This window comes from Lagopus muta, chromosome 1, assembly GCF_023343835.1.
Source record: "Lagopus muta isolate bLagMut1 chromosome 1, bLagMut1 primary, whole genome shotgun sequence".
Classification (NCBI taxonomy): domain Eukaryota; kingdom Metazoa; phylum Chordata; class Aves; order Galliformes; family Phasianidae; genus Lagopus; species Lagopus muta.
This window is the reverse complement of record NC_064433.1, coordinates 49966744-49981902: the sequence shown is the minus strand read 5'-3', so window position 1 is coordinate 49981902 and position 15159 is coordinate 49966744. Positions and strand designations below refer to the sequence as shown.

General features: G+C 53.9%; 1 protein-coding gene across 2 annotated transcripts; it reads right to left on the bottom strand.

Annotated features, from left to right (window-relative positions):
- Positions 1-649: 649 nt before the first annotated feature.
- CBX6 (chromobox 6) lies at positions 650-14892 on the bottom strand. 2 transcript variants are annotated; one of them, XM_048934423.1, is made up of 5 exons: positions 14767-14892; positions 14613-14656; positions 14459-14524; positions 14306-14372; positions 650-7992 (listed from the first exon to the last, which is right to left on the bottom strand). In XM_048934423.1, the coding sequence occupies exons 1-5, from the start codon at positions 14833-14835 to the stop codon at positions 7018-7020; spliced, it is 1221 nt and encodes a 406-aa protein (XP_048790380.1). In that variant the 5' UTR covers positions 14836-14892; the 3' UTR covers positions 650-7017. The 2 variants fall into 2 exon arrangements, with proteins under 2 accessions (XP_048790380.1, XP_048790387.1); XM_048934430.1 differs by having other exon boundaries at positions 650-7938.
- Positions 14893-15159: the final 267 nt, after the last annotated feature.

Below are 15159 nucleotides of genomic sequence, written 5' to 3'. Positions count from 1 at the left end.
GAAACTGGATGATCTTTATGGTCCTTTTCAACCCAGGCCATTCTGTACGATATATAGATTCTATATATGATTTACCCAGGGGATGATCCAACACAGTGCTCCCAGCCCAGGCCAGGAGCCTTCAGCCCATCCTACATGCAGACCTCTATTCCCAGCTCTCGCACTCCCACCAACACAACTTACATCACCCCCCACTGGTACAGATGTGCCTGCGTGCTCAGGAAGAACCTCACTGGAGGTATCACTGCGTCCAGCCCCAACCTGTGGGCCAAAGATGGCTCTATTAGCCACTCCACTGGCCAGTAGCACACGGAGACACGGCCAACCCAACAGCACAACGCAAGCGGCACTGAGCCTCAGCCACATTCTGTTTGGGTGGGCAATGCTCCCTGCTGCCATTGAGCCAAGGCACGTCACTGCTGGAGAGCTGCCCCGCCACTCGTGGAGCTGTGGATGCACCGCAGGGCCCTTCCAGGAACGACTCAACTCCTGGCATCCTCTGTGCATTTCTATGGGCTCCAGCCCAGCACGGTGCTTTGGGGCTGTGATTGTGCACATTCAGTGTTTCTTACAGTAAGACAACAGCAGCTTTTGGAATGTAACAATTTATTGGGGTTATTATTATTATTTTTTTGTGTGTGTGTGTGTCTTTTTTTTTTCCATTTTTTTTTTAATTTTTTTTTTATTTTTTTTTTATTTTTTTTTTAACTCCCCATTTCTGGCATCGATACAATATTCAAGAGCAGCAGAAAGAACAAAATGTACAAGAGAATACAAGAGTCATCAGCACAACCCCCACCCCAAACCTGGAGCCAACCGCTTCCGTGTGGGGGCAGCTGGGCAGGGGCGATCCCATCGCCCCCCACCGTGTCCCCCCCCCTCCGCTCAGAGTTTAGCCAGCTGGGAACTGGATGGAACAGAAAACAACAAAGGCAAACGCTCTATTGAAAAATGAAAACCGCAAGACAAAAGAAAAAGAGAGAGATATATAGATACACAATTCATCCGTGCACAATTTTTATATGTTTTTCTTTTTCCTCCAAAATAATAATTAAAAAAAAAAAAGATACATATTTGTTTTAAATTAAACAACAACAACGAAAAAAAAAAAAATGACCGCCTTCACTCTGTATGCTGAGTGAGGGAGGTAAGGAGATGGATGGGCTGCACTGGAGCCCCCAGCGCTCTGGGAGCAGCTCTGACCTTCTCTATGAGGAGGAAAAGGGCTCCAGTGCTGCCACAGCTCAGAATCTGTGGAGTTTCAGCCTATGCTTGACACTGGGGAGGGCGAGAGGGAGAAAAGGATGAGGCAGGGCCCTGTCCTTTGTCACCGCTGGGCGGCTATCTATGCAGAAAGAAAACAAATGAAAAACAATGCTGGAATAGGGGTTCTGCTTAAAAGCATGGCCTGAGCCTCTGCGCTTCCCGGAAGGGCTGGGGGCAGAACCTCTCACTGCTGGGAGGAGAAAGCTGCAGGAAGGGAGAAACCCAAGCCCTGCACAGATGGGGACCGAACCCTACGTGAGAAGGAAAGCAGAGGATGGAGGGGCGGATGGATGAGCAAAGGGGGAGCAGGCAAGGATGGAGACAGCGTCTCCTCTCATCTGTCCCTCCCAAAAAGAAACCATGTGCTCTGGGGTGGACCTTACAAAAAACAATAATTAAAAAAAAAATTAGAAATAAAGCCACTTATTTGCTCAAACCCACAGCATCGAGATGCTTGCTGGAGCCACCTAGGGCAGGAAGCACGGAGAAGGGCACTTCCAAAGCCATGCTCAGCCCTCCTCTGTCCCCCAGCAGAGCTCTGCAGCTCCTAACGCCCAGCCCCAAACCCAGCCCTCGGCAGCACGGCGCAGAGGAGGGCGGTGGGGAGAAGGGGGTAGGGGAGAGGGAAGGGGGCATTTCTTTTATAGATTTCTATATAAAAAAGTAAATAAGATCCCAGCTCTTGCACGATTATTGGGCTATTGAAAGATGCAGCAAAAAGCAAGCGACATTGGAGTAAAAGGATGCGCCAGGCAAGGAAGGAAAGGTCTTGTTGGAAGGTGGGGAAGGGGAAAATCAGCACGCAGCCAGGCACGCGCTCCAGGCTTGTTACACCTCCCTGGGGGAAGGATCTGCTCCCACGCTGCCCCACAGCAGGCAGGAGTGCGGGGACCTGGGGCAGTGTCCCTCAGCAGGGCAGAGCCCAGGGAAGACATTCTCATCCCCACCAGGAGGGATTGGGATGCGGCCACCTCCGAGCGCCAGGAGCTGCCGGAGCCCCTTTCGTGGAGACTGGCTGGGAAAGGGAGTGGAATCCCTAGGAAGACTCAGCTCACAGACAGCTCCTACCTGGTGAAGAGCAGGATTGGTGGTGTTCTATTTTGCCTTTCAATTATTATCTCATAAATCTCCCTGGGAATCTCAGAAAGGGGAGACGTGGAGAAATGCTCCCTTTTCTCTGCTGAAAACGCAATAGCGGCTCACCACAGTCTGCTCGTTTTCCACGCTGGAAGGAGCTTGCATCTCTGTCTGCACACCTCTCTGGTCCCGCACTGCTCAGCGAGAAGAGCATGAGCCAGGAGGTGGCGGGTCCAAGTCGAAAGCTGTGGGAAGCACTGACAGAGCTCAGAGAGAAGAGAAAATCCCCAGGAACAGCACAGGCTGCGGGAGGCAGCAGTTTGCCCATTGCCTACCGCTGCTAAGCCAAGAGAAGTCCAGGTGAGAAAATCTGTCCTAGTGTCCCCTAGAGCTGGGTGGCTGCCTTCTCCCCACACCAGATGAACGCATGACCATCTCAGATGGGGAAACAAGTGCACCATGGTACACCTCCTTGCTTTGAAATGTTAGGACAATATTAGGACAACTCCAGGAAGCAGGAGTGGAAGAACGTGGTCCTCTCACGCAAAACCCCATTGGAGCCCTCCTCTCCCCAGAGAGAACCTGGAGAAGAGGGTGTGCATCTCAACCTCAGCAGAGCCTGAGTGCTCCTTCACCTGCCCTGAAGACGTGGTGACAGTCAGGGATGGGACAGGCGGATGGGGCTGGGTTCTCTGACCTGATGTGGTGAATCCTGCAAGAAAACTGCCATTCCCTACCCAACACTAGGAATCATAGAATGGCCTGGGTTGAAAAGGATCACAATGATCATCTAGTTTCAACCCCCCTGCTATGTGCAGGGTCGACAACCAGCAGACCAGGCTGCCCAGAGCCACATCCAGCCTGGCCTCGAGCACCTCCAGGAATGGGGCATCCACAACCTCCTTGGGCAGCCTGTTCCAGTGCATCACCACCCTCTGGGTGAAAAACTTCCTGCTAACATCTAACCTAAACCTCCCCTGCCTCAGTTTAAAAAGACCCCACGGAGGGGAGGTGCATCCTCTTCCCAGATGAGCCCACCGTGCTACATCCTGCTCTGACAAGGGGAAGGGAGAAAAGGCGGCGATCTGGCAGGAAAGGTACATGCTGACCCCGAATCTTAGCAGCTTGCCGTGCATGCAAAGAAAGTCAACTGTTTCCACGTGGTGGGCCAGGAGCGGCCACTGCTGAGGGCTGCTCGGCCAGAAAAACCATTTGGAGACTCCACCTTAGCTCACAGGAGAGGAATGGGAGGGAAGGGAACTCCAACACGTGGGAGGCGCGGGCAGAGGGGGCTGCAGACAGACGGGGTTCCTCCAACATGCAACTCGCCTTCTCCACTCGGAGATCGCTGCCAGTCCCAGGATGCCTTTCCCTCCGGGTCAAGCAACCAAACACCATCCCAGACACACATACTTCGATACTACAAAATACTCTTTTCTCTAAGGACCGCCTAATACCGCTACAGTTTGTGCAATCACCGCATTTATTATTCATTTTTAAACTCTCTCGCTCTCTCTCTCCCTGTAGAAATTTTTTTTTTAAGCTTTTCTCTTTTTTTTATGCAAAACTAATCATTTCACTTTTTCCACTCCATCATAAAATCTCCTCTAAAAACACGACGACAAGAGAACAAACATGGCACAGACACAGAGAATATCTCCCTGTTTTTGTTTTTGTTTTTCCTAGGGTGTACGGGGAAGGGAAGGGGATACTTTCAAATGAACTCCTCCCCTCAACCTCAAGCCCTTTCCAAAGGGCAACGGATGGATCTTCCTTCCCATCTCCATTAAAGAGCAAGGGCAAAAACTGAGGAGGAAGAGCGTAACCCACATGAATACGAAGGTCGGTTGGCCGGCCCCAAGCGGCGCGTCCACCCGAGGGCACTTGGAGACTTCCAGATAGCAGCCTCTACCTGGAAGCAGCAGGGGATCTGTGTTCCAGATCCAGAGGTTCAGGGTTTGATTCCCACCTGGCGACGCAACCAGGGAGTGATGCGTCGCGCAGGCGGTTGAGCTGTGTCTGCAAGCTGGATGGCACTCCTTTCCTCCTCTGCAAAGAGCATGTACCGCACGAGCTTCCCTGCCACGACAGCACCCCTACCATGACCCACCGTGTGCTCTTCAGACGGTCCCCTTTGCTTGTCACTCTGGAGAAAGGCAAAACCCCTTCAACTACACAGTTCCTGCCCCCCGCCCCTAAAGAACACCATATAAGAGACACCGGAGAAAAGAAGTCTGCCAAGCGAACGCAACTTGGCCACAACACATCGAGAGTTTCCTATTAAAGTTCCCTTTTATCTCCCACTTAAACGCTCCGATTTGTTTCAGAACCTCATTATCACAGAACAAAACACATCACCACATACACACCAAACAGCAACTGAACAACCTAAGGTGACAGGCCGGTTTGCATCCACCCCATAAAGCTCCTCTTATCCTGTAGCCTCCAAATAGTTGTGGTTTCTTGTTGCTTACAAGGGGAAAAAAGAGAAGCATCTCCTCGCTGATTCCCTAAGGAAGAGCTTTTCCCCAGAACTATGGACTGCTCGTCCTTGAAGCAGTGGATAGGCTATGCTCAAATAAGGGACCCTGGGTGTGCCAGGCGCAGGAAAGATGCAAAAGTAAGAACACAAAGAATACAGGCAGGTATTAATACAGACACGCACACGAGTCCAACACGTTATAGGAAGCCTTAGCTTGGGTGAATGGATCAGGGAAGTCTCTTTCTCCCTGCCCCTGACTTCAGCTGTGAATGCAGCCGCATCCCCAAAGCACCTGCTGAGCTCTTAAAACAAGGGAAGAGAAACAAAGAGGTGTGCCAAGGGTGGAGATCGCAGCACCTGGAGCCCCTTTGAACCCAACACAAACCCCATCCGCTGCGAGGCATTCCTGTGGGCAGGCAGCGAGGCATTCACTGCACCCACTGAGGAGCTGCAATTAGAGAGGCTCTAATTACAGTCAGCGGTCAGTTGGTCCTTCTGCCACCCCAGTTCTATCCCACAGACCGCCTCGCTGCTACCCTCAGACCACAAAATGACAGCTCCAGGCAGGAGCACTGCCAGAGCAGTCGGCTGCCAGCACCCTGTCCCTCATGCAGAAGCACCAAAGGGTCAGCTCCGCTCGTGTTCACCCGCTCAGGGCACAGCTGCAGGCCTCAGAGTGGGGAATTCTCTCCACCCTTTCCCACCTCTGCACCACAGACGTAGAAGTAAAACCCCCCTGCCCCAATCCCAGCAGTGGGGACAAGGCTAGGAGGGGAGGCTCTCCCATGGGTTGATCCATCAGCACCTTTTCCTCGCCCCTACAGCCCAACCACATGCAAGTAGAGGAGAAGGGAGAGGAAGGAGTGGCATCTCACCACGGTGCTTAGGATAAGCAAGCCAGAAGTGGCAGGTAGAGGAGAGAGCTCGTTTGGGGCATGACAAGAGCATCAGGGAAAGAGCTGTGATCTCCCTTGCTCCTACTTGCAAGGGCCAAGGAGAAGGAATGTCTGTATCAACCCAGAGGTGCTCTCAGAGAGAGCCAGCACGCATGCTTATGATGTGAGAGCAATTTTTTGTTAGCACCTTTGATGGCAGTTGTAAGGGGCCATTTCAGATCCTGGAAAAACAGAGGGTAACACTCCTTCCAAGACATCCTAGACAGAGAGAGGGGAGCAGGAGAGATGAGAGGGAGTGGGTAGAGCACGCCACCCACCTTAGCACCCATCCTTCCCTCTGAGGGAGCAAAAAGGTTCAGGGGAAGCTTGCTGAGGAGGCAGGAGACCACCTCCTCCTCCCAGACCGAAGGACGGGTGCTCCCACTCCCACCACAGAAGGGCTGGAGGGGGAGAGGGGTATTTGATGCCCTCTCCCCCAACAAGTGCAAGTGATGAAATGCCAGGAGGAAGGTTTGGCTGGAGGCAGGCTCCCCTTCTCTCCCATTCCACCTGCAAAGCTGAGCACGCTGGAAGATGCAGGGGAAGAGGAGACACCAGGCTGCCCAAAAGTGACCATACAACTGCCAAGGTAGCACCTATAGTTGCAGGAACAGAGAAGCCACCATGGGATGTTTGCTGTGTGGGGCTCTCTCAGCCACCCCAGCTTTGTCATGAGCACCTTGCAGCTATGACACTTCACCTCACACCCCTCTCCTCCTTGCGGGACATCTGGATCTGTCACTGCAGCACAGAGATGGCAGATCCAGGCCACGGGCCAAGGAAGGCAAGGACGGTAGGATCCAGGTCACAGCAGGGGAAAAATACAGGAATGGAAGAGACTGTGTGCACCTTGTGAGAAAAGGCTCAGGGGTGTAGGCTCCAGCTCTCCTTCCACCCACCTCTTGAGGGTCTGGAGCTCCTCTTCACTCAAAGATGGAAGGGGAAGGGGTGGAGGTGCAGCCCCCCTGCCACCCCGCAGGCACACAGAAACACGCTCACCCCAAAGGCTCCGCTGCCAGTTGGACGCCACCACATTCAAGGACAAACAACCACGGCCCACCCTGCCTCCTGACTCCCCCCACTGCAACACTCTGGCCTCTGCACCAGAGGGATCGGGCAGCAGGGGGAGGAGGAAGGGTGGCCGTGAGGGCAGAGGGACAGCGCAGGGGAGAAGGAGAGAACCAAGGACAGCCATTCACACCACGACTTCTCGCAGGTAGAACCCCCACATCCCTGGAGCAGGGGGATCTGGCTGGCTCACTTGCTGCCGCCTCCCCCACCACCCGCCGCCGCCACCTTCTCAAAATCCTCCGCGTTGCAGAACTCCTTGATGGTGACCGTGAGCAGGTTGCTGGTGACATCCGTGACCACCACATTAGAGCAAGGGGACATCTCGGGACGCCAGTCGCCGGCCTCCAGCTCTGGGTCAGAAGAGGAAAGGGGCAAGGAGGGCGTCTGCGCCCCGCTGCAGCCTCCAGGGGGAGAACGCTTGCTGGTGGCAGCTGACTCAGGTGGGATGGAGAGGTCGAGGACCTCTGACTCGCGCCAGTCGGGGATGGCCGGGCTGAGGGTCTCGGGGAGCAGCTTCGGAGGAGAATCATCCGGGTCAGAAGAGGAGTGGGGCGTGGGCGACGGGCAGCCAGAGGAGCTGGAGCTGGGGGCATCGTACGGGGTGGAGCCCATCATGAGCCCACAGGAGGCCGCCTGGGAGCCTTCGGCCTCCCCCTTGCCCTCCAGAGAGGGGGCTGGCGCAGCAGACGGCTTATTGTAAAGCGAGAAGCCGCCGAACTTCATGTGGCGGATCTGAGTGCGGAGGACGCTCTCACTGAACTTTTTGCTCTTACCGATGACACGGTTTCGGGAAGGGATCTTGGGTCGAGCCAGGGCCCCGGCCCCATTGGCTGGCTTCCCACCTTTGTCAATGACTTTGAGGTTGAGGATGATGCGGCTGCGTTTGGGCTCACGGGGTTTCACCTTACGGTTGATGATGCGGACGGTCTCCGAGAAGGGTGAGACGGGGGGACGGATGCCAGCCCCCCCTCCCACGCTTCCACCATTCTGGGGGTCGGGACGGGGCAGGGGACGCCGGGACATGCGGTGGCATCTCCGGATGTCTTTCTTGAGCCGGTGCACTGCGGCGCTGGAGTGGAGCTTGGGAGACGAGGTGCTAGAACCAGGCTTGACAGAAAAGTGTACATCCCCAATGTGGAGGGCCTCCGCTTGGGCCCGAGCCTGCGGTGGTGGGGAGAGAGACAAAAACAGGGTCAGAGAGGTAGCCTAAGTGCAGCCAAATCCCAGGTCAAACACTGCTTGCCTCACGCTGAAGGGAAATGCCATATCACATCTATATCTACATAAATGACGAGCACGAGTCCACACCATCCTCCTACTCAATCCGCTGGTGAGTCAACGTGCCCCTATGAGTCTGCTCCACAGAAGGGATGAGCCAGCTCATCACTCCCCCTGCATGCTCTCAGTGTCAGCTCCAACACTGTGAGCTCCCACTTTCAGCACCCAACTCCCAGTTTCATCCCCAGCCTGATGACAGCGGAGAGATGCCACCATCATGTGGCAACAAGCATGCTAAGGACTGCATGGGGAGATGGGGTGGAATGCATGTGCTGTCTGCAAGCGTGGATTGCTGGGAGCTGTGGCACAGTCCCTGTACAAGCAAAGGAGGGTATCCAGATTCTTTATGTGCAGCTAATTACTCCCCTGTTGGCACATATTTCCCAGCAGAGAAAACTGCCAGGCTCCAGCCATGTTACAAGCAACGGTTCCTAATAGTTGGTAATCCTCAGCACTAACTGTTTGGCCACTGTTGAGTTAGCATCCTAAACTAAGTACTAGTCCCAAGGGAGGGGAGCTGCCCCACATGCTCTGCAAATGAGCATGAGACAAGAGGAAGGCAAAGAGAACTACATCCAGGTAGCTCCCACAACCAGACTTGTTTGCTCCACCAAACAGGCTGAAGGTGGGTCTTGAGAAACATGGAGGTGGGTGATGGTGATCTCATAAAGCTGTCTTAGCTAAGAGCAAGAACCGCAGAGATCTGGAGCTGAGTTTTCAAATAAGTTGCCTATCCCTATCCTGCAGTGCAAACAAGGCACTGCCTTGTCCGTTGGAACACCATACAGCCCACTCCTCATGCAGCCTCCCGCGTACCATTCCTCACCCCAACAAAACCCCATCTCTATGCCTCTCACTGGTTCTTGGAAGCAGAAGTAGCCCACACCTGGAGCTGGGTTGAACCCCCTCTCCCATCAATACCCAGCTAGCAAGTAGCTTCCTCCACCTCGTGGGCACAACAAGAATTGCAGTGCTACAGACAGCTGCTTTTCTTCCCCGACTTCTCTCTCCGATTGCCCCCTCGCACCAGCCAAGATCGGGATGGCTGCCTGCCAGCTGAGAGCTTAAGTACTCCAACACCATCTCCTTTGTCACCCTGCAGGCTGTGCCTCCTACCGAAGGAACGCCTGGTGAAAAAAATGTTCTTGTCAAGACAGCAATCTAACAGATCTGAGCGAGGGGCCCAGGCGCCCTTTCCTTTCACACAATGAGCTCAGAGCCCTTTGCCCCTCGACTCCCACCGAGGGCCCAGCAAGAGTCACAGAAGACCCTGAACAAGCAGAGAACAGGGATGTGAAGACATTTTGTTCCTCCCTGGCTAACGTCAGGTTGTTCCCTGCAGTGCTGTGTACATCCTGGCTTTAAAAAGGACTGTGACCAAGAGGCCTCTGTCCCATGTAACATGTGAAAATGCAGACCAAAGTTTCACCTGTGCCACTCAGCCTCACGCATCACTCTGTGCCCTGAACAGTACAGAAAATTAATAGTTAGATATGATTCTGTCTGCCCTGGCCCTCCAGCTTAAAGGAAGCAGTTACCAACAACCACAGTTGCTTTCTACACCCTGAATTCCTTGGTGGAGTTTCCCAACAACTGAAAGGAAAAAAAAAATGATAATGCTGGGATAGTTGCTGCTCAGCCACTTCCGAAGTCCCACTGACTCCACATTCTCTGCCTGTGCTCATTAATCAGCCCCTGTCTTGCTTTGACTAAGAGACCTGTCTTTGTTTGGTGCTTATAGAGCAGCTAGCACAGACCAACGCACATGGCTGGGACCTTCCCAGTGTGCCAGAACCACCGGGTCTCCTTTGTTTGTCTGTGTGTCTGTGTTTCCAGTTCCTCCCTGCATTCGTTAAATTCCAGTTTTGGTACTTTCTGAGCAGCCTACACCAACCACGGACTGCTGAGGCCAGGCTGTTAAGCAGCGAGGTGAGGCAGGCCCTCCCCAGGTGCTGTCCCCAGCGACCAGCTTCAGTGCCGGTTTCAATGAACAATATGCAGATACACAACCTACCTTCAGCTTGTTTTTCCAGGTAAGGTTTCAAGAAAAATAGTATCAAGATGCTCTATCTACGACCAGCCCCCACCATCATCTCACTTGCAAAGATCAGTGTTCCTACTACAGGATCAGGTTTATTCAGGCATCAGCTATACAAACTCGAGCCTCTTCCCTGCTGAGGACAGCATGCTTTTGGGGCTCAGTCATTTCCTTCTCTGGCTTCCAACTTTAAGCGACTTGCACCTTTGGGTTGCAGAAGACTCAGCATTCAGGTCGGCAGCTCCCTGCTTCAGACCCACGACACTAAAACGCTCAAGAGCTGCATGAGCACAAAGTCTTTAAAACCAAACCTGTTTAATCCTTTCAGCTGCATCACCAGCGAGTTACTCAGCTGAGAACTTCTCCAAATGGAAGCTACCTCTTGGGGTTTTGCTGTTCTCACCCGCAGGATTTGCTCACCACCGAAGAAGTACTCAGCATGTACATAAGTAATTTGCTGCCTGCTTACAGCTCAGCCTACATCAGGAGCAGCTTCTGGAGGCTTGCTGCAGTGCTCTGTCACGGGAGCAAGGCAACTGCTTCCCTTCCCCCCACTCCCTTTTTGGGATCTGTATCACCTTTATTTAGCTTGTGCAGCTCTTTCCCATTGCCTCTGGGAACAAGTATTATCTCCCTTGTTCCCTACTATTTCTGAATAAATGTCCCTTGAGGCCCAGCACGCATATTTGTTCATTCATTCCCTGAACGCACTGAGGCACACAAGCACATGCACTGACACGTGCTTTGTGAAGGCTTGCTTACCTGATTTGTATCAAAACCTTTGCAATCTGAAAGGGGAAGGGAGGTTAAAAAAAGAAAAAAAGACCTTGCAAAGCAGCAGATTTCTAGTTGATTACTTCAGAATCAAGTGATTTCCAGCACCACTGCTGCACCATAGTAGCGCCGCTCTCTCATACATTACTGGTTCTGCTTTGTCTTTTATTCTCCACCTGCATTCCCACAGTCCTTGCTCCGACCAGCTCTTCTTTCCCCTTTTTGGCTGCCATTCTGCCTTTTTACTACCCTTTTTCTTCTGCAGCCTTCCAAGTGACAAGGCAATGGCAAGCCAGTTCATAGCACAGCTCTCCCGAGCAACACCGCCATAAACTACAGCTTCCCTACTGGATAGGGGAACAAAATGCCACAAAGGGGAACGGACTGTTTTCAAACCGCCCGGGGATAATTTACGAACAGGGAGGAGATCAAAAGAAACCCAACTCCAGCTTCAGAGTTCAAGGAAGGGCGAAGTGACAGAACAACACGCTGCTCTGCCCCTATGTCCCCTCTCACTCTGCTCTGTTACTTATCCCTCCATTAACCTTCTCCAGCCTTTTTTTCCTTTCGTGTATCTGCAGCCATCCCGAGGAGGAGCCTTTGCTAGCCACCCACTGAGCCTGGAGACTGGGCTCTGTCTCTTAATAGCACTCACTACACTTTATTAGATTAGTGGGTGAGCTTTGCGTTCCTCGCAGCGGAGTGCCGAGGGAAAAGCAAAACATAAAGAGCAAACCAAGCAGAGGGAGAGAGGAAGATCACTACAGTGTACATGACAGGTCGATATTGCTTTCTAACCTTGCACAAGCTGTCCTCAAGGAAACCTTCTGCAGACATCTAAGCACTGCAGCAAGAGCCTCGTGTGCAGCGCTGCCCGTTCCGAGTGCTCAGCACAAAGCTTACGGCATACCAGGAGCCTCCCAAGAATGACAGCCTCCCGCCAAGCCTGAGCTCAGTCAGCTGTGGGAAAGTTTGCCCCTAGCATGCAGAGGATCAAGTCCCATTTCCTGCCCCCAAATTCTGCAGCTGAGGTTTGAAGGGGTTTCTTGCAATGCCGGCCATCTTGATAGCGATATCACAACGCCCGGCCTGTGACTGCCCTCAGCAGCCTGATGGAAAGGGCAAGTGTTAGGCAGCTTTCAGCAACAGTAGCCTAGTTCACAAAGGCAGCAGGTGGCTGAAGATGTAGCTTTTCAAAGCTCTTCCAAAGGCGCGGGCCTCTAACCTGCTGGAATGCGTTCTGTAAATCCCCCCGGGTGCCTATCTGCAGCTTTTGACAGCTAATCCCTGGATAAACCTATCCCCATCTGCAAATCGAAACACCCCCAGGCTAGGGAACGGTGGCACGTGGGAGCACTTATTTCCATGCCTTACTGGAGACTCAGAAGCCCAAGTTTAAGCCCTGTCACATATGGGAGATCCTAGCAAGCCACCAAGCCAAGGGCAGGCAGGCTACCAAGGCAGCCCTAGGCCAGGCTCCCACTTCAACGTCATTTCACCAGGCCTAATCTGTTCAGCTAGCAGATCAAAAAGAATATTGTTCTTACTGCCAACTTCAAAGACTCCCTCTGGGATGCAAGAGTCAAATTTCTTCCCCTGCTTCTGAAATTCTCACTGGAAGCCGAGAACCAAAAACGCTGTCAGCGACGCATGAGGCAGAGCAGCGCTGTGGGGTTGGCAAAGGCCAACCTTCAGCAGGTCAGAATTGTTGATCAAGATGCACATTGGTCTCAACCATTCTGGCGGCAGCCATGCTGCTTGCAATTTGCCTGAACAGAGCTCAGAGAAGCTGAGATAGGGCTGGCAGAGATTGAGTTACCTCCTGCTGCCTGGCCCAGGGCGTTATTTTTAGGGCAGGTTCTGGAGTAGCAAAAAGCAGCAAGTGGAACACCAGCAGTTGAACCAGCTCTGTCCCCACTCTGGAAAGAGAGCACCAGGGCTCTGCTTGATCTATGCTTCCCTCAGCCGGGCACCTTCCTGACAGCTCCACCCTCCCCGGAGCACTGCACCAGCTGCACAAACCTACAGGTTTTGGGTAATGTTTGAGAAGCTGGCAGAAGGAAGATGTGCCGCAGGAACTTGTCAGGGATGTGATTCAAAGGATGCTGTTGAATAATTCAGGTTCCAAGTTTAGAGGGGTTTAAAGAGCAAAGGGAGAAGAGGAGGAACAAGGTTTTGTTTTTTTCTTGCTTTTTCTCTTTTTTTTAAATGGATTTTGTTGTTGTGCGAATGAGAATGAAAAATTGGCGATAGATTTTTCCACACTCCACTCAGAATCAAAAGAAAAGAAACTGATTATACACAGTAGTGTCAAAAGCACAGAATAAACAAAGACAACACTTTCCTACTGCTGAACGATGTCAGGTGTTACAAATCCCAGCGCTTTTTAATTCAAGTGGAGAACTATTTTAAGGCGGTGGTTTCCCTTTCAGCTTTCCTTTGCATTGTTGGAAACCTAAACACCAGGGTTTCACTTAATGCATGACTGCCAGAAAAACCACATAGCCCAGCTTCCCTGCACAAAGATTACGAGGTGGCACCCATCAGTTGCGTTTGTAGCTTTCAGGTTGCAGATGCAGAAAGCTGTTAGCAGAAAAACAGGCGGAGGACATTGAAGCAGGGACTTTCAGGGGATTACCGTGTCCCCTGAGTTTTGCTCAGGGCATCAGCATGCGCCCATTCCTACCTTTCCCCCGTTTGTTTCAGGAAACAGAGACGACATCCTACCCCTCTCACTCAGTCCAAGCACTAGGCTAACCGGAGCGAAGCTTCCTGCTGCTGCCAGGCAGAGGGGAGCGTTAACCCACCGGGAAAACATGCACAGAGGGGTGAGGACTTGCTGTGAGCTCCAGACAGAGCTGGTGATGGAGATACCTCACTGCACAGATGTTCCAGGGCTTCATATGGGATCGAAACTATGATCTCCCTTACCTGCCTCAGTCACACTGAGGTGCGTTGTCCGAGTTTGTCTGAACCCCAATGCTCATGGAAGGAGAAGGGAGCAAAGCATGCAGCTCTGCCTCTGGGCTAGCACACCCACAGCACTCCCCCCAGCTAACACATTTCTTAGTTAAAAAAAAAAAAAGAGTAAAATCGAGGGGTCAGGGCTGCACTGGGACTACAGTCGCTGCAAGCAGGCTGGGATGACGGCGAGGGGTCTACTGGGGCACCAAAGCACCGCTCCTTCCCCAGTGCCTGCAGCTCACAGATGGGAGCTCCCCCAGCGAGCGGGGTGTGGGGAACGGCGTGCTAAGGGAAGGGATGGGGCCACGAGGGGAGAGGCCGTGAGGGGGCCCTGCCGCCCCCGGCTCAGGCCAAGCACAGAGGGCACGGCGAGGGGCTGGATGCACCACGCTAGGCCAGAGGGATGTAAATAAGAGTTACCTTCAGCAGAAAAGTTTTGGGCTTCGGTCCTCTCTTCTTGGGCCCGTACAGCTCCCGCTCGCGCTCCCTGCGGGGAGGCAAAGCCAAGGGTTACGGCCGTCCCGGGGGGGCCCTTCCCGCAGCCCCCCACCGCCCGCTCGCTCGCTCACTCACTTCTGCTCGAAGGCGGCGATGAGGCGGGAGTCCAGGATGTTCTCCTCGGGCTCCCAGGTGCTGTACCTGCCGGGCGGCACCGCGACGCGGGTCAGAGCGGAGCTCACCTCCCCGCGGTCCCCCGCACCCCCCCAACCCGCCGCCCCGCACTCACTTGATGGCCCAGCCCTTCCATTTCACCAGGTACTCGATGCGGCCCTGCAAAACACACGGAGGAGACGCGGGGGTGAGACGGGAGGTTGAGGGGAGGACTTCACCCCCCCTCCACCCCCAACCCGCCCCGGGCCGGGCCGGCCGCCCCCCCGCACCTTTCGGATGCGCCGCTTGATGATGGACTCGGCGGCGAAGACGCGCTCCCCCACTGCAGACAGCTCCATCTTGTGCGCCTCGGCGGCGGCGCCCGCAGCCCATAATAATCCCGCGCGCCCCGCCCCGCCCCGCCCCCCCGCCGGCTCGCGCGCGCCCGCGCCCGCGCGTGACCCTCTCCCCCCCCATTCCCTCCCCTTCCTCAATATGGTGCGGGGGGGGGGGGGAAAGAGGGGGAGGAAGGCCCTTAAAGGGGCCGCAGCAAAGCGGGAGCGGGGCTCGGCTGGAAAAGTCCGCGCAGCCTTCGGAGATTGGCTCATTGAAGCGTTCATTAACGCCTAAGGCGTCAATGTACTTAGCGCCCGTCCGAGAGCCGGGCTGCGAGCGTTCCCGAG